At 33.6% G+C, this 26,978-nt stretch overlaps 2 protein-coding genes across 4 annotated transcripts in view; both read right to left on the bottom strand.

The window, feature by feature from the left end:
• Positions 1-1,798: 1,798 nt before the first annotated feature.
• Positions 1,799-19,914, bottom strand: LOC113045204 (rho GTPase-activating protein 30-like). Of its 2 annotated transcripts, none has more exons than XM_026205419.1 (14): positions 19,841-19,914; positions 17,903-18,249; positions 15,247-15,349; positions 14,115-14,259; positions 12,901-12,983; positions 11,877-11,984; positions 10,820-10,938; positions 10,540-10,705; positions 9,597-9,694; positions 9,375-9,428; positions 7,880-8,563; positions 5,549-5,688; positions 4,579-5,186; positions 1,799-3,683 (listed from the first exon to the last, which is right to left on the bottom strand). In XM_026205419.1, exons 2-14 carry the CDS (start codon positions 17,988-17,990, stop codon positions 1,982-1,984), a joined length of 4,098 nt encoding a protein of 1,365 aa, XP_026061204.1. In that variant the 5' UTR covers positions 17,991-18,249; positions 19,841-19,914; the 3' UTR covers positions 1,799-1,981. The 2 variants fall into 2 exon arrangements, with proteins under 2 accessions (XP_026061204.1, XP_026061205.1); XM_026205420.1 differs by lacking the exon at positions 19,841-19,914 and adding an exon at positions 19,384-19,404.
• Positions 19,915-23,477: 3,563 nt separating this feature from the next.
• The window catches only part of LOC113045203 (nectin-4-like), a 15,515-nt gene continuing 12,014 nt past the window's right edge, over positions 23,478-26,978 (bottom strand). For both annotated transcript variants that reach the window (XM_026205417.1, XM_026205418.1), the window contains exon 11: positions 23,478-24,770. In XM_026205417.1, the coding sequence (XP_026061202.1) occupies positions 24,495-24,770 (276 nt within the window). In that variant the 3' untranslated portion in view covers positions 23,478-24,494. The remainder of the gene's footprint in view (positions 24,771-26,978) is intronic.

Raw genomic sequence — 26,978 nt, 5'->3', positions numbered from 1 at the left:
TATCCAAAAATGTGCATTTAGGAATAATTTAGTCAGAATAATAGATGAACAATGGACTGAATTCAAGATTTTGAGTTGTGATAAATAAAAATAATATTAAATGCCTTTATTCTGACATCAGTTTTTGTAGTTATTTACATAGCTTGTTCCAAAAAGTGTTAACACAATAACAAAATAGTATTATTAGAGACAGGTTTATAGGTTCACTTTCTTTTATTATTAATAATAGTTTTTATAGCACTGGTAATACAGTACTATTTTAATGAAGCCCCAAAATATGATTTAAATACTATATCTCAAAACCCAATTATTTATTTATGTTTATTCGAAACAAATTATATTAACGTAGTTATTCTGCATATTTGATTAACAGTTGTTTCAGGTTGAATAAAGTTGAATAAAGTCAAAAACCCTAAGACCTCCATCACTTACATTATTTCTTAGAGCCTGCTTTTGATTTTATGTGGTTTATATTTTCTGTATTAAATTATATAATCGTTTATGTAACAATGAACATAATGAAGTTGGACAGTCATTACAGAAAAGAGATAACACTTTAGTTTATTGTCCGATTCTCACTATTAACTAGTTATTAACATGCATACTGGCTGTTTATTAGTACTTATAAAGCACATGACTTATTCTGCATGACCATATTTAGATCCCTTTAAAAAAGTGTACACCATCTACACACAGAGATATTTATAATGAAAATACAATTTTATTAAAATGAAATGCATTGAATGTTCTGAATGTATACAGAGATTAAAATACATAAAACATCATATACAGATTGTCTTACTGTCCTTATAAAGCAGATGTGTTCGGCTTCTTATGCATTTGTTCCTGAGGTTTTGAATGCATTAGGATATGCAATGCAACACAATCATTTAAGCAGTAAATCAGTCTGAAAATGAATGTGTTGGTTTAAAAACTAGTTTATATTTATAGAGCGGCTGATTTGTAAACAACCATTTTATTTTGTATGAATATTAAGATATAAATGATAAAAATATTTTTATGTGATTTGAGATGCACTTCTCCAAATATACTGCCGTTCAATAGTTCGGGATGAGTTAGACTTGTAATGTTTTTTAAAGAAGTGTTTCTGCTCATCAAGGCTTTATTTATTTAATCAAAAATACAGAAAAAAACAGTTATCTTGTAAAATGTTATTACAATAAAGAATAATGGTTTCTGTTTTAATATCCTTTGAAATATAATTTATTTCTGTGATGCAAAGCTGAATTTCCATCATCATTACTCCAGTATAAAGTGTCACATGATCTTCAGAAATCATTCTGATATGATGATTTATTATTAGAATTATCAATCTTTTTTTTAACTGTTATACTTTTTTCAGGATTCTTTGATGAATAAAAAGTTGAAAAGACCAGCATTTATTCAAAATATGAATCTTTTTTAACAATAGAAATCTTTGCGATCACTTCTTATAAATTTAACACATGCTTGCTGAATAAAAGCTTTAATGTCTTTAAAAAAAAAATGAAGAATACAAAAGTTCTGACTCCAAACCTTTGAACTCTAGAGTATATTGTTAGAAAATATTTCTATTTTAAATAAATGCTCTTCTTTTTAACTTCTTATACATCAAAGAGTCCTGTAAAAAAGTTTCACAGGTTCCCAAAAAATATTAAGCATCTTTCCAGCACTGATAATAAATCGGCATATTATTCTGATTTCTGAAGATCATGTGACACTGAAGACTGGAGGAATGATGCTGAAAATACAGAAATAAATTACACTTTAATGTATACTGAAATAGAAAAGACACTTATCTTACATTTTAATAATATAACACTTTTTCCTGTATTTCTGATCAAATAAATGCAGCTTTGATGAGCAGAAGAAACTCCTTTAAAAAAAGAAAACATGAAAATAGTTCTGATCCCAAACTTTCTATCATATGAAAATGAGTATATTGAAAGAAAGGTGAATCCGTTGCACGTTTGCTCTCCCGTCAGTCAGTTTTCCCATCTTTCCGGCTCTCTCTGTCCCACTGCGTTCCGGACAGTCTCTCCGTGCTCCCTCTCTCTCGGCTCCTCTTCTCCGTGGCTCGGGCCACAGCTTGATCGAAGCACATGCTGATGCCGCTGTTCCTCTTGGCTTCTCTGTCTGCGTCTCTCCTGCGATCCGCTCCACCGTCCCACGTCCCTCGTCTCTGTCCGGGACTCTCAGAGTCCAGGTTTGTCCCGGTCTCTGCGCTTTCATCCTCGTCTATGTGTGTCATTATAGTTTCCGCTGTGAGTTCTTGGTGTGTTTGCGCCTCTTTATCATCATGTTGTCTGTGCTGGAGCTGTTTTCTGAACGTGAACGCTGTGATTTTGGAGGTTTGAGGTTTGGGAGGGACGACGGGAACGGCTTTCGCATTCGCAGGTTTGCGTGGAGAGCGTTTGCGAGGCGCTGCTAAGATCTGATCGGACATCTCTTCTTTGTTTTCTGTTGGTTCGTGTTGAATCTCGTCTGGTCGCTGCTCGAATGTGGACTTCTCCAGATCATCTCCACCATCAGGAGAAAGATCTCCCTCAACAGAACTTTCTGTTTTTACGTTCTCGTCCTCCTCGGAGTTTCCTTCACTGTTTTCCTCTAAATCTTTTATATGTTCCTCATCTATTTCTTCACATTCTCCACTGATTATCTCTAAATCTTGTTTGGCTTCTTCTATTGTTCCAGCTTTTGCATTTTCTTCACAATCTCCACTATTTTCCTCTAAATCTTCACATCTTTCAGCTTCGTTTTTATCTTGCTCTCCTTCTTTTTCATATTCCTCATCTACATTCTCAAATTCTTCACTATTTTCCTCTAAATTTTTAGCTTCTTGTTCTCCATCTTTTGTCTGTTCCTCGTTTATTTCTTCACATTCTCCACTGATTATCTCTAAATCTTGTTTGGCTTCTTCTATTGATCCATCTTCTGCATTTTCTACACAATCTCCACTATTTAACTCTAAATCTTCTCGTCTTTCAGCTTCGTTTCCTTCTTTAGGTCCATCAGTTACATTTTCCTCAAATTCTCCGTTATTTTCTGCTAAATATTCTTGCCTTTCAGCTTTGTTTTTGTCCTGTTCTTCTTCTTTTGCATGTTCTTCACATTCTACACAGTTTTTCTCTGAATCTTGTCTTTTGGCTTTTTCTTTAGGTCCATCTTTTGGATTTTCCTCACAGTCTCCACTATTTTCACCTAAATCTTCTTTTCTGTTCACTTGTTTTTGTTCTTTATCTCCATCACTAAATTCTTCTATAGATCCAGCCTTTGCATCTTCCTCAACATCATCACACTTTCCTTCACCTGTATCTGTTTTGTTAAACTCCTCTCCTTCATTTTCTTCCATATTCCTTGTAACTTTCATAGTTTCTTCACTCTTCTCATCCTCCACTGTTTGAACCTGTTCAGTCTTTGTTTCGTTGATAATCTGTGTGTGTTCCTCCGGTGTTTGGTCTGCATCCGTGAGCTCATCGATGACTGGTACCCCACTGTTACCATGGCAACCATCAGCATCCAGCACCTGCTGAGCATCTTCGGCTGGAGACAGTGCTGGGATGGGCTCAGGAACATTGATGCTGTCGGTCTCAGTTTGGTTGGGTTCTGGTGAAGGAGGAGTCGAGTCCGGTCCAAAATAAGTGTCTTCTTCACTGGGTTCACTCTCTGGATCATCTTCTCCACTGTACACATGCAAAAGTCAAATATTACACAAAGAATAGATAGTTTGTTAATGTTACAAACCCATATTATTATCTTTCTGCCTTGAAACACAAATATAAGCTAGTAGAGTAGAATAAGATTTCTCAGGTTTATGTTTTCCATAAAAAGAAAGCTACAAAAACATCAATAAATGCATGATAAAATACGTTTTTATTTATACTGGGAAAAATTTCAGTCTGTTAATTAAATGGTTAAAAAATGTATATATATTTAATTATTTTAATTTATTATTCTAGACTTAAGGCAGACATTGGTTGCAAAGGATTCTCAACAAAATACAAAAAAAATATTTTAATATTTATAAAAATTAACATTTTATTTAGGATTATTTTTATTTGTCCAATTACATTTGAGCCCCTGAAAATGAGGGTGCTGTGTATAAAAATGGTTGTAATTCCAAAGCATTTTATTTTATATTACTGAATAAATACTGAAGATATTGATCAAACTAAGATAGTTATAATTAAAAACATGTAATTTAATTTAATTTGGTTTAAATTTTAATCGAATTGTAAGTGAAAAAATCTAATGATTAAATTATTTTAATTTATTATTACTACTTTTAATTTTATTACTTAATTTCATTTACCCAATATTTGTGTGCTGTGAACTTTTTATGGAATGTTTATTCAGTAGATTTATTCAAAATTAAGTAGATAGTGAAACTGTCAAAAAATTTAATTACATTTTTACATTTTTCTACATTATATCTATGTTTATTATTAGTAGTATTAGTAGTATTTTATATAACACTTTATGGAGTTTTGTTATTTTTGGACCTTGACATCCTTTATAAGAGCCCATTCTCATTTAAATAAATTTTCTCATTTAAATTAATTTTCATTTTGCACTTACATCAGTGCATGTTTATCATTCTCCACATCCTTTGAATGACTCTCTTCATTCTTCTTTTCATCCATACACACTTCATCTGTCTTCAATGCATCTAAACTGAGATGTTCTTCATTAAGTTCACTGCTGTCTGTCAATGCAGAAGCTGCAGGAATCGCGTCTTCTGATTGGTCGATGGATTGCGCATCATTATTGTTCTCTGGAGGAAGTGTGTTTGATTGGTTAATAGTGTGAAGATCTACATTGTTGGTAGTAGACGAGCCATCAGTGGCTTTTAGACTCAACCAAGACAGTCCCTGATAATCCTGACAGGCTGGGAGACTCTGACAAAACATGTCCTCATATTCAGAATCTTTATCAGACTCATCATCATCAGCAGGGCTATATTCGTCATCTGAGGACAATGACAGGGCTGGCAGGAAGGGGCGGGACTTAAAAGGCAGGCTGTGTGATTTTCCAGAAAGAGGCCTGTGTGTGAAGGATGGGCTGCTGCTTTTGGCTGCAGATGTTTGACAGTCATTAGCAGAACAGAAAACAGCTTGATTGTCCTTGTTTTTATCCTCCTCTTCCTCATATTCGTTCTCAAAAGGCGCCTCGACTGAGAATTCAACCTGACGAATAGAAATTGACATTAGGTACAGAGTACGTGTGCTCAGCGTATACAAACAAAAGCCTATTTAGAGTATTAAACTTCTTTATAAGACTTTTCAGCAAATTAATCACTGACACTGAATTAAAACCTCTTATAGAAAAATTTTATACAGCATCACATAATCCCGTAATGTATTATGACGGTAAAAATTTTAAATCTAAAGACATTTTATTTATATAGTAAAATTTTATAATATTTTAATTTAACATGTCCATTTAATTAAAACAATTAAACAATTTTATGGTTTTAAATATACTATTTGTAATAATTTTCCCTATATTTGTGTATGCTAAGTACTCATTATAATATACATGAACACACCGGGTTTGAAGTACCGCTTTCCATCGAATCTAAGAAACCGAAAGCTTCCTGGAAATCGAGTGGCAGATCCGTTTCTGGAAACTCCATGTCCTCATAGTAGTGTGCACTGATGGGTTCCCGATGGAGGTTTCCTCTCATTTCTGTGGGAAACACATTTACATCTGCCTTAATTTTCTACCACACTATTTTCTACCACTACTTGTTTATTCTTGCACTAATCAGTTAATTTTTGTTGTTTGGATTTTCATAAAGTGCTGTTTCAGTGGAAACAAAACAATCCAGAAATAACCCCCCCCACACATTTAAAGAAAGGCACCCTTCATATCTCACAATACTTCCCCAATTTGATTTGATTTCATTAAGATTAGTGAATAATTGTATTACTTTACATAAGTTTGCAGAACAGAAATCTGAACAATGAATCAAAATTATTGCTTGATTGATATTAGAAATTATATCACTTCATAAATAAGAAAATACTGTCAATAGACAGAAAAGAAAAACATTAACACTATTATATTTAGGAATGAAATGTTAAAAGTATAAATAAAAGTGAATGATATATAAACAAAAACCTCAGTAGAAACATTTAGAATATAGAGAGGAATTAAACTGTAAGTTTTGGTCTATGTAAGTGCTGCTCAAATAGAGAAAAATATTCAAAGACATGAATTGCAATTCTAAGATAAAGTGCAATTTTCAAGTGATTTTTTTCAGATTATGTAAACAAATTTCAGGAAAAAAACTTCTAAAATACACTTATAGGTATTTATTTTACAACCCTTTGTATATTTGTGTATGTGGATTTTAATTACAATTCACATCTTTGAAAGTTTTTTTCTCCATTTAAGCAGCACTCACATACACCAACGCCTAGATTTTTTATTCCTCTCTATATTCTGAAGGCTTTTACTGAGGGATTTGTTCATATATCACTTACACTGATATTTATAACATTTTACTCCTGAAAACATGACGAAAATGCATATCTTTGGTGAGTTTTTTCTCCACTTCAGCTACACTTACAAACTTCAAAGCTTAGAGTTTTATTGTTCTCTATATTCTGAAGGCTTTTATTGAGGGGTTTGTTCATATAACATTCACACTGATATTTAAAACATTTTAACTCCTGAAAACATGGTGAAAATGCATATCTTTGGTGAGTTTTTTCTCCACTTCAGCTACACTTACAAACTTCAAAGCTTAGAGTTTTATTGTTCTCTATATTCTGAAGGCTTTTATTGAGGGGTTTGTTCATATAACATTCACACTGATATTTATAACATTTTATTCCTGAAAACATGGTGAAAGTGCATATCTTTGGTGAGTTTTGTCTCCACTTCAGCTACACTTACAAACTTCAAAGCTTAGAGTTTTATTTTTCTCTATAATCTGAAGGCTTTTACTGAGGGGTTTGTTCATATATCATTCACACTGATATTTATAACATTTTATTCCTGAAAACATGGTGAAAGTGCATATCTTTGGTGAGTTTTGTCTCCACTTCAGCTACACTTACAAACTTCAAAGCTTAGAGTTTTATTTTTCTCTATAATCTGAAGGCTTTTACTGAGGGGTTTGTTCATATATCATTCACACTGATATTTATAACATTTTATTCCTGAAAACATGGCGAAAATGCATATCTTTGCTGAGTTTTTTCTCCACTTCAGCTACACTTACAAACTTCAAAGCTTAGAGTTTTATTGTTCTCTATATTCTGAAGGCTTTTACTGAGGGGTTTGTTCATATAACATTCACACTGATATTTATAACATTTTATTCCTGAAAACATGGTGAAAGTGCATATCTTTGGTGAGTTTTTTCTCCACTTCAGCAGCACTTGCAAACTTCAAAGCTTAGAGTTTTATTTCTCTCTATATTTTGAAGGCTTTTACTGAGGTGTTTGTTCATATATCGTTTACACTGATCAAGACAACATTTTACTCCTAAACATGAGGTAAAAATATATAAATAAATTCTGCCTGTTGACAGTATTTTCTGTTTTATGGAGTGATAAAAAGAGAAATGCAAATCTCCTTAAAACCTTTACCTCTAATATGTCAACAAAATCAAACAAGTTTTGATTTTGAACCAATGTTCAGATATCTCTTGTATGCAAATCAGTACATATTTAATTACACAATGCCTAATTTTGCATATTTAAACATTGAAAAACATTGAACCTCTTACCCTATTCACCTGCAGTGTCTTGCCTTAATTTATGAAAACATTGCCAAAAAATTTTTTTTAAACTAAATTGCACGTGATCATCAGAATGCACACATTTTCATGTCAGTGAATAATAATCTCAATATTATTCTCTCTTACCCATGTAATCCTCTTCTGAGGTTGCCTCTTGATTTTGTGGTTGTGGGTCTTTTATATTTTCCTTCATAGACTCTTGATTCTGGCTCAGATTTTCGTTCTCTGCTTCTTTGTCACATGGTGAGTTTCCATTTTCTGGCACATTGATCTCCTTTCTTGTAATCTCTGCCATATCCTTCCCACAATCCTCCTGACTTTCCACATAACTATTGGAAACTATGGTTTCGCTTTCACTTTCTTGAACTATATCATTTTTGCTCTGGGGATTCCCATCTGTGGACTCTGTCTCGATGCTTTTAACGTCCTCATCTTCTGCTTTGTCTCCTTGTAGGGGTTGTTCTTTATCATTCCAGCCACCATGTAGGACACCCAGAGCCAGTCCAGATGTTATATGAAGTGGGACGGTCACTGAAAATGGCCCTGATATGTGTATCCCAGCACGCCGGTCTGCTCTGCTGGTCATTCCGGGCGATCTGGCCATGCCCTGTGACACCCCCTCGTCTCCGCCCCCAGACTGCAGACGGTTATAAGTGCCCGGGGTTCCTCTGCTCACCATGCTGACCTGAGCTCCGCCCGTTCGCCTGTAGGTCACCGCGTATCCACTGGACACGCCCCCACCGGCAGAAGCCACACCCTCTGAGCTGCCCGACGCCGTGGACACAACCAGAGGAGAAAGAGGTCTGGAATCTGAGAGACAAATAAAATAATAGTGATACAAGATTGTGTCAATTTAAAGGTCTGGGGTTCATTTATTATTATTCTGCTCACCAAGGCTGCATTTATTTAATCAAAAATACTATAAAAATTGTGAAATATTATTGACATTTTAAATATATATTTTCTGTTTGAATATTTATTAAAATGTAATTTATTTCTTTGATCAAAGCTGAATTTTCAGCACCATTCCTCCAGTCTTCAGTGTCACATGATCTTCAGAAATCAGTCTAATATGCTGATTTGCTGCTCAAGAAACATTTCTGATTATTATCAATGTTGAAATCAAATTATTTTTAAATCAGATTAATTTTAAATTTTAAAATTTTAAAGTTAAATTATGTTCAAGAAAATAAAGATAATATTTTCCTTAAATATAAAACTATGCATGTAAATTAGGTAAATTAATCTAACAGTGTTGAAAATAAAAATAAAAATATCTCTGATTAGGTTTAGCTAAAAAAAAAAAAAATCGGAAAAAACGAATAAAAATAGAATGAGTTTAGATTGATTTAAAAATGTTGCCAATTAACAAAATGGTGTATGGCATATTTATTCATGTTTATGGATGCTTTTCAAATGCTTGTTAAAATTTTAAATTAAGATAGTGTAAATACAAAAACTGTGGGGTCAGTGTAATGTTAAACACCAACAAATGTGCAACATCTAATATCTTACTGCAGTAAATTCAGATGAAATATGACTTCAAGATTGAAATAAATAGATGAATCTTTATTCTTTGATGAGCAGATGATGCTCTTCATAAATTATACTGCATAAGCACCTGAGCTCAGAGAGTCCATGCTCTTCGCCGGCCTCAGACCTGTCTTCTCTTTATCTGTGCATTCAGAAGATATAATGAGAAACAAAAGCTATGAATTAGATGTTAGAGGGGAAACATTTGTAGGCAATTATCTGTTGATGTCAGTCATGCAAAAATTAATTTTTAATTTCCAGACTACTCTATGATTCAGCTGTAACTTGGTTTACAGTCAGACCCTCACACCTTTAGGACAGTATTTATTCTTCTTGCGTGGATCTTGGAGTCTCCCACCCAAATTAAAGATGGATTTCCACTTCCTTCCTTTGAGGGAGCCCTTCCTCCTGAACACAACACAGATGGTCAATCTTAATGCTGATGACTCTGCATGATCAGTGAAGCAGGGGAATAAAATATAATAATATATAAAAATAATGGATGACAATGGCTACATCTCATCAAGCACACTTCAATTATGCACTTAAAATACATACATCACTGGTACTTTCGAGTATGTAATAAGAGATTACAGTCCATAATTGTGTCTTGATGCTATTAGTGTTTACATGAAAGCATCAGTATCATTGTTTTTATATTCATTATTAATTAACTTTTAGGCACCTTTAGCTTATTGTTCTCAACTCACTTTATTGGGGAGGCACTAATCCTAATGTTTTAAAGTAGTGATGAAACAGTTGAGTTCATGTAAATTAAATTAAATTAAATTAAATTAAATTAAATTAAATTAAATTAAATTAAATTAAATTAAATTAAATTAAATTAAAATATAAAAATCTAACTAAATTATCTTCAAAATCATTATTATTTAACCCTTGGCTTACTTTTCTCAAATCTGTAAGGGATGAACAAATCCTAATCTCACATACTTAGTACCCACATACTTAGTCAGTCTGCTAAAATTAAATATGGTAAAATAAAATAAAACTAAATACTGTGAAGTAAAATAAAAATTAATTAAGAATTATGTATTAAATAATAACCGATTTTTTTAAAATGAAAAATCGGTTTCAGAGCCAGATGTGAATGAGGCACAGGTGTGGTTAATCTTTCTGACCACTAGATGAACACATACAGTAATCCACAGTGTTCAAATTCAGATTAACATGTTTCAGATGTTCAGATCTTCACAGCATGGTCATTCAGAAGCACTATGTCTCATCAGTCTTACTTGTCAGTGCCGTCAATAATAGCGTGGTACGACCGCATTGCTGGAGGTCCGTCTCCTGGACTGATGTTTCCAGGACAGTGTAACGGTAAAGACTTGAAGAAAGGATCGTCTGAACTGGACAGTATGGATGGAGATGGCAGGGATTTCCGCCGCTCCACAGACATTCCTGGATTAAGACAATAAAATCAAAATTTTACACCTGAGAAAACTGGAAAACGTAATACTGAAGATGATGAAAACAACATAAAATGCAGAGGGTTTATTAAGGAAGATGAAATACCGCTTCCAGGGAAAAGGTCAGCCACGTGAGTGAGAATAAACTCCACCACGATGGACTGAACCCGAACCTCCATAAACGCCGCGGTGCCATTAAAACCCGTCGACTCGATGTCCTTCGATCTGCAAATAATTATGCACTTATTTATAATTATGCACAGAATATAAATAAACAAACAACAACCATCATTATAATCTGGTTTTCTCTTTCAATTTTTTTTTTGTTTTACTATTTTTCAGATCTTAATATCTAATATAACTAATAGTAATTTTCCTTCTCAAATAAATGTATCTCGATTTAAAGATGTTTAAATATTTGCACTGGAAAATGAGACAAAACACTGATTAAGGATTGTTTGTTTCAGTGTAACAGTTACAGTATGTTAAAAATATTTCATTAAATTAGTGGTACCTATCCAAAAAATAAATAAAAGAATAAATAAAATGCACAAGAAAAAGTTACAACTATTTACATTCAAGTGAAAAAATTAAGAACTTTCTCAGCCGTACAAAGTTACTTTTGAAAACAAGTGGCAGTAGAGATTTAAATATTTATTATCTATATTATATTATAAAGAAACCTGTGGGAATTACAATTTTCTCATTGTTCTGATTTTCTCCAACAGCAGATTTACCTGAATTTTAGCCGCAGATGATTTCACTGTGGTTTGACATTTGAAAATAGTTGAAAAATGTTTAGACAGCGGTGGTTATTATAAAAACATATAACTTCAGTTTAAACTCTGGGTCAGAAAGATTTTGTTCACTCAAAAGTGTACATTCTGTCATTTTGTCAGTTATGATAATTTAGTAACATCAGGATAAAGATAAATGCTATTTTTAACTTGATATAACTGAGAAAAGCTTTAAGTCACATGACATATATATTTCATAAATCATAATGTAGTAATAAACAAAAAATAGTCCTATTTCTCAAATACTTTACACCACTGATAAAATTCCCTAAATTGGTTAAAGCAGTTTGACAAATGCATATATGCTGTTTAAATGTAAAATAAGCAGATGTTCTCACACACACACACACACACACACACACACACCTGAGGAGGTTCGGGGCCCAGACGATGGCCAGGTTTCTGGCGTGCATGTTGGTCAGAGAGGCGAATGTGGACATCTTGACCAGATGACGCATCAAAAACTCCAGAGTCCTGGAAAACAAACAGCGTTAAGGGAATACAGTTCAACTAGACGCTAAATTCTACCATCAAGCTCAATAACAAACACCATAAAGTATCACAAGAGTCACTTTTGCACTATACTGTATATTTTAAGCTTTAGGAAGTGTTTTAAGTTTTTATGCACTGAAAATCTAGCCTTCTAAAATCAAATGCATGTTGACATTCAAAGTATTTGAACGTCGTGTTTTTTGATGCACTAAAACATTAAGCATAAAAACAATGCCATCTCCAGCTTAAATAGCTTACACATGAATTATTACCTGTCTTCTGTAATAATAATGATGCATATATCCTTATTTATACAGCTGTATATAAAATAAATAATGCATTTATTGCTAAATCAATGTAATATATATTTTGGTTCAATAATATTTTTGTGTTTTTTTATTTTGTATTTTGAGTGAATTTCATGGTACTAATTAATATTTAAGCAATAATTTTCCATAAAAATATATACATATATATACATTATATACATTTTCAGTTAAGGCAGTATTTCAAGTTAAATTACAGATAATGCCTTTAAAATCCCATTTTTTAAGCCAGATTAGTGCCATGTCTTGGGAGTAAAATAAGAAAAACATATGCAATTCCTATATAGCTCTATATGAAAGGTCATAAAGAATTTAAGTATTCATAAGTATTTATAAAAGATATAAATACTTATTTTTATGAAGTTGTAGTTTGAATATAAAAAGTCAACATTTTGGAAAGATTTAGATTTCTTTTTGTTTGAAATATTGATTTGAAGCGTCAGTTTTTAAATTATTATTAATTGGAATTATGTGGATTGTTGCACAGGGTTTGACGTCATTGACAAAACACACCACTGTGCTTTTTGAAGCATTTTTTGTCTTTGCAGTTTTACAGAAAATGACATGTTCACCTGTGATGAAGAGCTGGTAAATCCTTCAGAACCTCTTTAATCTTCACCAGACGCTCGTCCTCCAGCTGAATCGCCACTGCGTCCTGCGCAGAGACCAAAGAGAAGCTTCTAAATGCAAAATACATCCCATTGCTGAAATGGGCCATTATTTCGCACACATTTTCCTGTAAATGCAATCATCATTACATTTTGGAACTGACACTTCTGTTAATCAGACGAGTGCACACAGCCATCAGATGATTTGATAATTAGATTAAGCTAGCCTAAATTAGACTAAATAACCACAATCTTGGATGATATCTGTCACTGATCAAAGTGCAAGAGATACAAGGTTTATCCAGTGCATTTTAGCATATTTTAGAATCATTGATTCACTATTATATTTTTATAAATATTTTGAGTTAGTTTTTATTTTATTAATATATCTATACATGCTAAATATTAAAAGATATACTGGAAAGTTATAGAATTATATATGGAGTGGGAAAAATAATTTTATATTGTATAACGTCTTATATGGACATGATTTTTCTTTGTTGTTGCAACACATTTGTTGTGTTAAAATAAGTAAGTTTGTTCAAAATAAAAATTAAATTAAAATAAGTCATTGCATTTGCAACTGGCATAAAATAATCTGTGTCCCTGCAGCACAGAAGCAGTCTGAAGTCTCTGGAGTACATTTGTAGCAATAGATAACAATACATTGTATGGGTCAAAATTATACATTTCTCTTTTATGCCAAAAATCATTAGGATATTAAATAAAGATCATGTTCATGAAGATATTTAGTAAATGTTCTACTGTAAATTTATCAAAACTTAATTTTTGATTAGTAATATGCATTGCTTAGAACTTAATTTTAACAACTTTAAAGAAGATTTTCCTCAATATTTAGATTTTCTTTGCACCCTCAGATTCCAGATTTTCAAAAGGTTTTAAACCTATCCTAACAAGCCATACATCAATGGAAAGCTTATTTATTCAGCTTTCATATGATGTTAAAACCTCAATAAAACAAACCACCCTTATGACTGGTTTTGTGCTCCGGGACACAAATAAGTTTGTGTGCATCTCATCTGATTCTATTACACATTGACATTATATTTGGGAAGCAAAATGCATGTTGATCAACATCGACTGTATTCATATGCAGACTTTAAAGCACACATTTGTACATGATGCACTGGCAAGCCGAGGGAGAGACGCAGACTCACGGCGAAGCGGTCGTACAGCTCGTATGTGAGCAGAGGGTTGGGCAGCTCTCTGAAATACGCCTTACACAGAGAGCTGACGCAGTGAATGTCCTGCAGATACAGGTCCTTATACAGGTCAGGAGATCCTTCACTGTCGAACTCACTCCTGCACACACACACACACACACCTTCAGAAGTCTGTAAACATGCTTGAATCACACAGTGTTTTGGTGATGTTTAGTTGCTGCATGAAGTCAGTCCTCCTCAAGTGTTATTATCGTCTATTTGCCATTATGTAAACCGACAATAAATTATGGGCACACACACATAATAAACCACAGAATATTGAATATAATAAACCATCAAGAAATATGTGAATAAAAAAGAAAATAGATGTTAATGAAAAATATACAAAACTATACACCCTATACATAGTGTGCAATTATTATTTTTCCTTTTTCCCTAGTTCAATATTTGTAATAATATACTATAATAATATTAATAATGCTATTATAGTTACTATTACTTACGTTTAGATTTTCTGTTTTAATTTTAGTTAGGTAATTTTGTTTCATATTTTTGTGATTTTTATTAGTTTTTTTTAAATGTCATTTTTTTTCATCTATTTTTATTTCAGTTTCACTTTTAGTAATTGTAGTACTTTAAGTTAAATTAAAGGAGAATGAGAAATGTTATTTATAATTTATTTAATTTCAGGTAAAAATTTTGTTTGTTTTTGGTTTTAACTAATGCACTACACAATTATTAATGATTATAGATTTTGTGTATGCGTCTCCATAATAAAAAAAGAATAGAAAAAAAAACTAAATAATAAAAATAATAATATTCTTTTTAATCTTATTTTAAGAAAAGGTTTATAAAGTAAGGTCGTTATTTTTATTATTTTAGAAAACTTAATGTAAACGAGAAACTTTAATAGCATAAAAATGTAAAAAAAAAAAATATATATAAAATTATACCTGTATATATAATATTAGTTTTTTTTTTTGTATTATCAACTTAGCACTTCAGTTTAAACAAAACGAAAATAAAAAAATGCTGCCTTGCTTGAAGTAAAATAAGGACAGAAAAATATAGAATAATGTGAGGATATTATGGTTTTAGTCATAATTAATAACCCTGTTTGCCACACCGTAGCTTCTGTGTGTTGGAGGACACTCCAGAGAGTCTGTAGATCCCGTCGACGATCCCATGTTTCTCGATGAACTCACTACAGCTGCGTAACACTTGAGGAACTGCTCACAACAGAGAAGAAAGAGTTCGAATCCAAAAGACACATTCAACACATTCAGACTGCACTGCAACGAATAATTTTCTTACTTAGTATTTTTGTGGTGTTTTGAAGAGCCGCGCTTCGAAGAGCCGATCTGAAACAAATGATTCGCGGCCCGCGTTTCGAGGAGCCGATCTGAAACAAATGATTCGCGGCCCGCGCTTCGAAGAGCCGATCTGAAACAAATGATTCGCGGTCCGCGCTTCGAAGAGCCGATCTGAAACAAATGATTCGCGGCCCGCGCTTCGAAGAGCCGATCTGAAACAAATGATTCGCGGTCCGCGCTTCGAAGTGCCGATCTGAAACAAATGATTCGCGGTCCGCGCTTCGAAGTGCCGATCTGAAACAAATGATTCGCGGTCCGCGCTTCGAAGAGCCGATCTGAAACAAATGATTCGCGGTCCGCGCTTCGAAGAGCCGATCTGAAACAAATGATTCGCGGTCCGCGCTTCGAAGTGCCGATCTGAAACAAATGATTCGCGGTCCGCGCTTCGAAGAGCCGATCTGAAACAAATGATTCGCGGTCCGCGCTTCGAAGTGCCGATCTGAAACAAATGATTCGCGGTCCGCGCTTCGAAGAGCCGATCTGAAACAAATGATTCGCCTTCCGCGCTTCGAAGTGCCGATCTGAAACAAATGATTCGCGGTCCGCGCTTCGAAGTGCCGATCTGAAACAAATGATTCGCGGTCCGCGCTTCGAAGTGCCGATCTGAAACAAATGATTCGCGGTCCGCGCTTCGAAGAGCCGATCTGAAACAAATGATTCGCCTTCCGCGCTTCGAAGTGCCGATCTGAAACAAATGATTCGCGGTCCGCGCTTCGAAGTGCCGATCTGAAACAAATGATTCGCCTTCCGCGCTTCGAAGTGCCGATCTGAAACAAATGATTCGCCTTCCGCGCTTCGAAGTGCCGATCTGAATCAAATGATTCGCGGCCCGCGCTTCGAAGTGCCGATCTGAAACAAATGATTCGCCTTCCGCACTTCGAAGTGCCGATCTGAAACAAATGATTCGCGGTCCGCGCTTCGAAGTGCCGAACTGAATCAAATGATTCGCGGTCCGCGCATCGAAGTGCCGATCTGAAACAAATGATTCGCGGTCCGCGCTTCGAAGTGCCGATCTGAAACAAATGATTCGCGGTCCGCGCTTCGAAGTGCCGATCTGAAACAAATGATTCGCGGTCCGCGCTTCGAAGTGCCGATCTGAAACAAATGATTCGCGGTCCGCGCTTCGAAGAGCCGATCTGAAACAAATGATTCGCCTTCCGCGCTTCGAAGTGCCGATCTGAAACAAATGATTCGCGGTCCGCGCTTCGAAGTGCCGATCTGAAACAAATGATTCGCGGTCCGCGCTTCGAAGAGCCGATCTGAAACAAATGATTCGCCTTCCGCGCTTCGAAGTGCCGATCTGAAACAAATGATTCGCGGTCCGCGCTTCGAAGTGCCGATCTGAAACAAATGATTCGCGGTCCGCGCTTCGAAGTGCCAATCTGAAACAAATGATTCGCCTTCCGCGCTTCGAAGTGCCGATCTGAATCAAATGATTCGCGGCCCGCGCTTCGAAGTGCCGATCTGAAACAAATGATTCGCGGTCCGCGCTTTGAAGTGCCGATCTGAATCAAATGATTCGCGGTCCGCGCTTTGAAGTGCCGATCTGAAACAAATGATTCGCGGTCCGCGCTTCGAAGTGCCGATCTGAATATTCGCGGGCCGCGCTTCAAAGCGCCGATCTGGATCAAATGATTTGCGGTACGCTTCGAAACAGTGAATCATTTTGCATTGCAATGGTTTAACTGATTCGAAGTTTAAAAAAGCTCAGTTGATGAGCTGTTCATTGCCACTTTCTCTATATAATCAGTTCATTGTTTGAATTACTCAGGAAATTAAATCATTACAATTAATAGGCACAACTTACAATGTTTTAATGCAATTGTGAGCAAGTTAAATACAGTTTCCGTCTTCTTAAAAACATTTCATGACATGTCACCTATTATCTACTTGCCTAAAAGACGAGTAGTTGACTCAGCCTCCGCCCATATAGAGTTTTATACGCATATAAAAAATTAAAAGCATGCCTCCTGAGTTTTCTTTTTTCACAAATCGCACCAAAAGTATAAATATCGAAACATTCTTGAATCAAGATGCATGTACTTGACCAGTTAAATGATTTTAAAACTTGTTTAAAAAAAAAAACAGGTATAACAATTTTTATATTAACAATTTTATTATATTTTTTGATTAAAATAAGCAAAAATATCTACCAATGCAGTGCGAAAAGTAATCTTAAATCATAGACTAAACAAAAAGATATTGTTTTTTTTACCCCATTGGCAGATATTTTTAATAATTTAAAGAAAAAACGTACAACTTTGTGATCCTTTTTATAAACAAGACTTAAGTTGTTTTACCTGTCAAGTAAATGCATCTTGATTCAAGAATGCTTATATTTTTAGACTAAAAAACAAGACAAAAATACTAAGTAAGAAGCTGATTTTTGCAGTGTGTGGATGAACTCACTGTCCTGTCCGGTGGAGTTGAGGTGCTCCAGCAGGTCGCATCCGAACACTTTATCCCGACTGCCTCCTTTTCTCCGGCCTCTCCTCATCTTGCTTTTCCTTCACCTCTCTCCTCTCTAACATCCAGGCCTTGTGTGTGTGTGTGTGAGCTGATCTAATGAGTGTTTGTGTGAAGTCACACCTCACATGACGGCTGTTGTAGAATATCTGACAGTATTATATGAGTTTAATCCTGATTCTCATCCAGCGCCGCTGCAGGAACGTCTTCTGTACTCACATTCACTCATCTACTTCACCCTGCATCACTGCTTGATGGAGCGGATGCTTCATATCCAGAGAATTAGATCTCTATAAAAAAAGAAAGAGAGAATAAATAAGCCACAATATGAACAATTCTGTGTTCATTCTTTAAAATAAAGGCGGTCGAATATCATACATCTCTATAATATCTAATTATAGATTCCTGTTTGTGTTCTTGATCAAAATCTCAGATTAAAAGATTGGATCTGATCATCCACATTCATTTTAAAGCTCTAGTCTTACTGGATGATGACTACTGTCTTACCGCAAAATTACATGATAACAAGTCTTCTTTATGCTTAAAACAAGAACAATTTTCAGCCAATACAATCAGAAAAACAACCTTAATTCAAAAGATATTTGTTCTTTTCAAGCATAAAGTCACTTATAATCAGTTTTATACAATTGTCAGAAAACTAAACTTATTATATCATAGGCATTTATAGACGCAAAAATGGTGAAAAAGAAATTGCTAGTAAATTTCACAAATAATAACAAAGTTGCAAGTAATACATTGAATTAAACATTAAATGTTTAATAAAGACTGAAGTTGGATTTTCTTGTGAAACTCAAAAATCTGTTTTATAAATCTTTAAAATTATTTTTATAGTATATATACTATATACTGTGTATATATATATATATATATATATATATATATATATATATATATATATAAAATACATCTTATATAAACATAGCAACTTACTGAAATACCAAAAAAAAAAAAGAAAATCACATTTAATATCAACCCACCAAAATTATTTTCAGCTCAGAAAACCACCGGTTCAAAATATTATTAAAAAGCATTTTATCTCCTAAAAGTATGAAATGACTATTACAAATTTTTACAGAATTTCCCAATTATAAACATCCACTCAAAATATAGGGGCAGAAAACAACTTCTTGTCACTTGGTGCCACAAGTAAATGCACTCCATTAAAAATCTATATTTATATGTCATTACTTAACCGAGACATTAAACTCCATTAAGTCACTTGGATTATGAAACTGCATAAAGCTCTGGGTTCACAACCACAGGAAACACAAAAAAGCACAGCAGAAATGCAAGAAGGAAACGCAAAAAAAAAGGACAACAACAACTAAACCGAGCACAAATAAGCCAAAACATGTCGACCTTAGAAATGCATTTAAAGTTTGGTTTGCTGAAGCATGACATACAGCCTGAAAAAAACACAGCAGAGCTTCACATCTCCATCACGTCGCGTGCCAACCTCACAGCGTTTCCTCTTCTCACTTTCTGAGTTTTGCACCAGTTGAAGGCCACACCCTCACGCTTTCTACAAGCTCTTCATATCTTTCCAGAAGAAACCCAGAAGATCGATTCAAATCCTGCTACGGTTTTGATGCCTCCGACACCTTGTGAAGGATTGGCATCATGTTTGTCTGTGTTTTTCAGCGAGTTTGTTCCTCTCTGGTGCTCTTGCGGAAATGACTGATCAGATCTGAAGGCCACGAGTGCTTTACGCTCACATCATCAAATAAACCCAGGCTTTTTCCCCTTTACGAGCCGATAACATCCTATGAGCGTACGATCTGGCATCTTTAAAAGCAAACCTTAATGAAGAATTGAGACGAGAAATGTAGAGGAGAATAGAGAGACGCCTCTAGGCCTTACCTTTCTCTCTGGACCGGCACAAGCTTCAGTGTAAAGTGACTATGACGCAAGAAACCACTAAACTTCCCTCAGTGACTTCCTGAGTCTTTACTTTCTGTCTTGATTCTCTATTTCTAATATACGCCTTTATCTCGAGCTCTGCCTGGTGTCTGCCTTCATACATCTGCTTTATATAGCAAACATCAGGTCAACATGCCATGTTATTCAGCAGCCTAAATATGGGAAAGATTGATGGACATCAGGACACAAAACAGAGGGGAAAAAACACAGTACTTTAATATAACTATGTTTGTTCTTACGCTTTTTTTAAAAAAGTGTATTGCAAATGAGGAAAACAACATGCAGTTTATATAATATGTTACATATTTATTATGCATGTATAAATACACACACATGCAGGTTTATAGTTCAGAAAAAAAATATTTTTATATATTAAATATATTTATTTATAATATAAATTATGTGAATATAGATTTTAAAATATTTTCTTAATATATACTGAATGTGTGTATTTATATATGCATAATAAATATACACAGAACACACATATATATATATAATGCATACAAAAACTTTTATTTTGTATGCGATTAATTGTTTGACAGCACTAATATTAATGCATAATACTTACCATGGTATTTTCATGGTATTGCAGGGTACTTCAAAGAACTGATTTGTCCTAACATGGTAAATAAATGTTCAAGAAAACATGGTAAATTATATAGGATTTTGCAAATGAGGAAAACTACATTCAACATGTCATAAAAGCCAAATATATTCATAGTATACAAATGTACGCACTATATTGATGCATAAGTTAGAGCAGAATAAGGAGATAATAAATAATTACCATATCTTGCCATGGTATTTTCATGGTATTCCAAGGTGCTTGAAAGAAAGCATTATTATAACATGGCAAATGTCCAAGAAAACATGACTTTTCCATTGCACCATGTTGAAAAACAAAACAAAAATGAGTATTTTTACGATACCAAACAACAACAACAGTACTTTCAAGTATACACCACGGTATTTAAAGAGGTCGTCGGATGCCCATTTTCCACAAGTTGATATGATTCTTTAGTCTTAATGAAAAGTCTTTAAAATTGCTTGGTTAAAATTTCTCAATGGTAGAGTAAAAAACATTTTTTACCCTGTCAAAAACAGAATACAAAAACATGCCGTTTTGTAGCATTTTCCTTTAAATGTTAATGAGCTCTGCTGACTCCGCCCCTCTTTTCTGAGCTGCTCTCTGAGGGACTGTTTACTCTAGCTGCATTCATGTGAAACTTGCTAATTAGAACATTATTAGGAAAGATTCGAAAAGATTCATAATAAACCTTACACCCACTTCTTCTGTAGGTGAAATCATGAATGAGTCACGCAAACAAAGACACATTTAGGTGAATCAAGGGCGCATTCTTTTCACAAACAAATGTAATGCACTGCATCTTCAGCGTCTCTGATTTCCAGAGTAAATGAAGACTGCTGAGTTCATTATATCTAACAACAGAACACCTCAATCTCTTAAGTCATTCTTGTCTACATCTGCTCCAGCGGTGAAACAATGGAGGGCTGATGACAGTCACTCAGGGGGCGGGGCTAAGCCATTCCAGTCTGTGCAGAAACGGGATATAAATATAAAAAATATTTTCTTTTAAAATTGTATCGGCTGTTTTTTGTGCAATTTGTAAATGTATGATTTGTCTGCATGATTGAATAAAACAAATGATAGAATGGTTACGGTTTGTTCTTCTCTAGACAATTAAATGCAATTTAAATTTTTTTAAATGATTTAACGTTTTAACATTTAACATTAAAATAACTGAAGTTTTTAAATAACTTTAAAAAATTAAAATCCTTATTAATATACATATATTTTTTTATTAATCTTGTTTTTGGCTCTCCTGGAACATAATGCCATGTATTTGACCTTCAACATTTTAAAAGGTTTAAATAAATAAAACATAACTAATTTATTATAAATATTACACATTTATCAATTATTATAAGTGTAGCAATGTATCGTTAATTATTAATTTAATATACATTTATAAATATTATAATTATACATAATTAGATTAAATAAATTACATGTAAATGAAACATTAAAACAAAATAAAACTTTTAAGTTAGTTTTTTAAAAATATTGTTTTCAAAACTATAAACATGAACAAACACTGTACGATTGTCTTTTTATTTATTATTTACTGGCTTCTTGTGGACGTTTTGAATGAACTGAGTGAATCAATGATTTAAAGATTCATTCATAAAGAGAACAGTTTATTGAATTCCTGAATGAATCAGCCGTTTGAACGAATTGAATGAATGAATGAATGAATGACTCAAAGTCATTTACCGCCACCTGCTGGCAGATTTAGTTTCATATTTAGACTATCATTTAAATTTTTTTTTTTTAAAAAGGGGAAAAAAACTTTAAAGGTATAGTTCATCCAAAAATATGGAATTATGTAATTTACTCAAACCTGAATGACTTTCTTTCTTTTATGGAACAGAGAAGGTATTTTTTAAAGCGGTTTTGTTTACCAGTTTACCAGACTTTCATCGCATGAAGAAAAAAAAAGAAATATAACCACAACAAATAAAACATCTCAGTTGCATTATCTGTAAATTTGCAACAATTAAATGTGCAGAGGTCCTATTTTTAATTACAGAACATTCTCAAAACAATATAAGAGGACAGTTATTAAAAATAAATAAATAGTTATACCATAAAATAAATGGTTAACTGCAGGATTTAAAAAACAAATTAAGAGCTTTAAAGACCTTTTAAGGCCTGCACTTCACATTTCAGCCTTTAAACAATTTTTAAGAAAAGGGAAGATTCAAAAGTATCAATGATTATATTAATTTAAATAATTAGGCTATTATTAGACACTTATTATATTAAATGACATCTATCTTAGTGTCTTAATTGTTTTCTGTCGAACCACTGGTTCACGTTTAAAAATATGTAGCAAAAATAGTAATAGTAAATTAAATTAAATTTATGCATTTAGCAGACGCTTTTAGCAATTTTTACCTATGATGTGTTCCCGGGGAATTGAAACCCCAACCTTGCACTTGATAACACAATGCTCTACCAATTGAGATGTGCTTATTGAAAAAGCAAATTAGACCTCTAATAATTAAGACTTTGTATCATTTTAGAGTTTACATGGTCTTAAATTTAAACAATTTAATTGAAGACTTTTAGTGACCGGAGGAAACCCTAGAACATAGTTCAGTGCAAACATTTCTGTCATGCATTTGGCAAAAAGCTTTTATTGACAAAGGATTTCACCTTTGAAATTTGATGAAAGTGCAACTCTGACGTTGTTTGTGTGATGTGATGACGATCTAAATAACAGATTTCCAAACATATAAATATTCCCTTGATCTTGGTAAAAAGTTAATCTGTTTACCATCTGGACTGGAAAATGCTATAATGCTATATATATATCTTTCCCATTTTTAAGCCTATAGTGGAACTTCTAGAGTCAAATAATTTTCATACATATAGTAAAATAAAAAAAGTATTTTAAATACTGGTTGGGAAAGATTTATCTTCTCCTTAAAACTAATCGATATCAGCCGAATAATTTCCTATCGGTGCCTTTCATCGACTGTTTCTGTATTTTCATTCACATTAACTTTTATTAAATCTCTTCACAGATCAATCAACTTTCTTTCTTTTCAATAAACACTTACAGAAAACACATCTAGTTCAGGTCTGGACGTTAACACTAGTTAGTGGAGTAAAAAAGACATCTTTAAGTCACCAACAGCACATTTACACAAACTCAGACTAGTAACATCTACAAATAGTGCAATACTTCACAAAATAAAATACAGTGTTGGAGTAAAGTGAATATCAATAGGTCCATAATGTCACTGGACGAAGCAGTAAGTTCAGTAGTTTCCTGCGTGGACCTGTTAATCTGTTTAACCATTACACAAATTAATCATATTTTCTAACAAAGTGATGAAACTGTGACTGTATATCAGCCACAATGGAGAGCCATATTAATGTGTCTTTACAGTAGGAACAATAACTATACAAATTTATTTGTAAAGGAAAAATGTTATATAGCTGAAAATAGAAGTATTTTATATTGCATATATATATATAAAATATTTAAATATTGTGAAATATTACGATTACAAATCACAGTTTCTATGCAAACATATTATAAAACGTAATTTATTTTTGTGATCAAATCTGAACATTGATAACAATCAGAAATGTTTCTTGAGAAGCAAATCATCATATTATAATGATTTCTGAAGAGTTATGATGCTGAAAGTTCAGCTTTGACCACAGAAATAAACTATATTTTAAACAGACATTCACATAGAAAACACAATTGTGAAAGTGTAATAATATTTCACATTTCTACAGTGTGTTTGATCAAATAAATGCAGAGACTTCATCTTATTCAAATTATGCCCAACCCTAACTATTATTCACACATTATTCATGCACGAGAGATATCCATGAATATTTTAAGCATGGATGCTTTACAAAACAAAGTCATGCAGGTTTAACAGACATGAGTTTGAGTTAGTGATTTTTTTTGTTTGAACTGTCCCTTTAAGAGTTCGTGATGTTTACAGCCTTTCAGATTATGAACTATAAGGCATGCTCTGAGGATCATATGATCTGTCCTCGTGAGTGTATAATGATGGCGTTGGAGTTTGGTTTTGGCGTCAGTCCGCCGTTGCTGCACTGGAAGTAGTTGTTAGTGGCCTCGGACAGGTGATAGTTCACCTCACAGCTTTCTTCTTCTCCTTCAGGAACTCGCTCTCGCTGTACATATTTCTCACGCTCCGCTCGGTGAATCTTCCATCCATCAACGATCACATCTGCAGTCGGACCCGAGCTCACGGACGGAGGAGGAGGACTCTGATCTCGGTGAAGCCCTGAATCCTGCGAGAGAAACATCATCATTAAAGGATAGCTGTTCTTCACCTCAGGCTGTAAGATCATATAAAACAGTCACAGTTTATTCACTGCTGATGGCAAAACAAGAATCATAAAGATGTGCAGTTATTATGCAATTTGATATTCTAAATCAAATGTTGTTGTTTTTTAAATCCAAACACATCTGAACAATTCAAAACCATAATCTTAACTAAATAAAAAAAAAGTTTGTCAAGACAAACTTGAGGTTGGCTTGAGAAAGTTTAAAGCAGTTGTTAAAGCCTGAAGTTTAGATAGATTAGATATAATGCTGTATAGATATAATAACATAATGCTGGCATGTTAGCAAGTTACTAGCATTTTGCTGGCATGATTAGCTTATTACTAGCATGTTGCTAGCATGATTAGCTTGTTACTAGCATGCTGCTAGCATGATTAGCTTGTTACTAGCATGATTAGCATGCTACTAGCATATTGTTAGCAAGATTAGCAAGTGACTAACATGTTTCTAATGTGATTAACAAGTTACTAGCATGTTGCTAAAATTTTTCTAAAATTATTATTATGTTTTAGCATTTTGCTAACATGGTTAACAAGTCACTAGCATATCGATAGCATGATTAGCAAGTAACTAGCATGTTTCCAACCTGGTTAGCTTGTTACTAGCTTGTTGCTACCATGAGTAACATGCTGGTAACATATTGCTAGCAAGATTAGCAAGTGACTAACATGATTTTAGCATGATTACCAAGTAACTAGCATGTTTCTAACCTGGTTAGCTTGTTACTAGCATGAGTAACATGCTGGTAACATATTGCTAGCAAGATTAGCAAATGACTGACAAGATTTTAGCATGATTAGCAAGTAACTATCATGTTTCTAACATGATTAGTATGTTACTAGCATGCTACTAGTATGTCGTTAACATGATTAGCATGCTACTAACATATTGCTAACAAGATTAGCAAGTGACTAACATGTTTCTAGCATGATTAGCAAGCAACTAGCATGTTGTCTAGTAACAATAAGTAGCTTTCTCAAGCCAACCTAATAAATACTATTACAGTAAATTAATCTTTAATCATTTATAAATGAAATATAATTGTCCATGAAGGATGGAAGTGAAAAACGCCTCATATTCAAGTGTGCATAATTAAGGAGTTTTTTTTATTTTTTATAGATAATATTAGCCAAAAAAGATTTAACAAAGACTGAAAAGTCAAAAATTATTAAATGTTTATGAGAAGGATGCAATATTAGAAATGAAGTTAAGGCATGGCAGGATGAAACAACATATGATATATATGACGGTAGATAATTCTCAGGTGATTGTATGCTTTATTCAAAGTTAAACGCATCTAATGCGAGCTTGAACATCATAGCATAATAAACTGAAGCAAACTTGTACATTAAAACTGAACTCACTGCGAACCAACAAATGTATCCCATAAAGATGGTATCAGTTACTCAGTATGCACATTTAATGATGCAATTTTTTTTTGATATTTCTGAAACCCGATTATAAACATCCATTTCGTTGAGTGCAGTGAGCTAACAGAGAGGCTCCGCCCACACACACTTCTGATTGGCTGGGATATTTGATTGATTCTGTCACGTCAAATTTGTTGAGGACAAATAATTAATGACACAATTTAAATTGTAATATTTGGTATTGGCCATTTTTTGGCTAAACTCTTTTTGTCCGTTGATTTACAAGCGCTTTTAGGCATGTTGTTTGATCTTAGCTCATAATTATAGGCACTTTATGGAGTTAATAAAGTGGTCTGTTGCTGATGAGAGAAATTTTATTTTTTGTTGTTGTAAAACAAAGCATTTGGGTGTTTTACTGTTTGTCTTTTTGCTTGTCCTTGTTTGTTGTTGTTTAATTTAATTTAATTTATCGAACATAACGAGAGTGACTACCGCATTCGACAACCCTATCCTTATAAAAATACCCAAGAAAGATTGCTTGGACACTGATAAACCATATATTGTCGCAACTGATGTTTATTGTCTTCAAGTTTCCTCAGTTAAAATGTCTCTATCTGTGTTTTATTCTGCTCCTGTGATAACTGGATGCCTTTGTCCATATTAGGGATTTCCTGGAGCGTCATCAGTGCAATTACTTCTGCAACTGTGATGCATGTGTGGAGATTCATTACATTAATGTGTACCCAACAACACCAGGGTAAAAAATTGGAAAGATAATATTTT

This window comes from Carassius auratus, chromosome 27 (genome assembly GCF_003368295.1).
Source record: "Carassius auratus strain Wakin chromosome 27, ASM336829v1, whole genome shotgun sequence".
Lineage (NCBI taxonomy): Eukaryota > Metazoa > Chordata > Actinopteri > Cypriniformes > Cyprinidae > Carassius > Carassius auratus.
The sequence above is the reverse complement of the archived record's forward strand: the minus strand, read 5'-3'. Positions and strand labels throughout refer to the sequence as shown.

Coding starts and splice junctions, on each gene's coding strand:
- LOC113045204 (XM_026205419.1), bottom strand. CDS start 17,990: ATGAGGAGAGGCCGGAGAAAAGGAGGCAGTCGGGATAAAGTGTTCGGA. Junction 5,689..7,879: donor CTCAGAAGAGGATTACATGG/GTAAGAGAGAAT, acceptor TGTTTCCCACAG/AAATGAGAGGAAACCTCCAT. Junction 5,187..5,548: donor AAAGCGGTACTTCAAACCCG/GTGTGTTCATGT, acceptor TCTATTCGTCAG/GTTGAATTCTCAGTCGAGGC.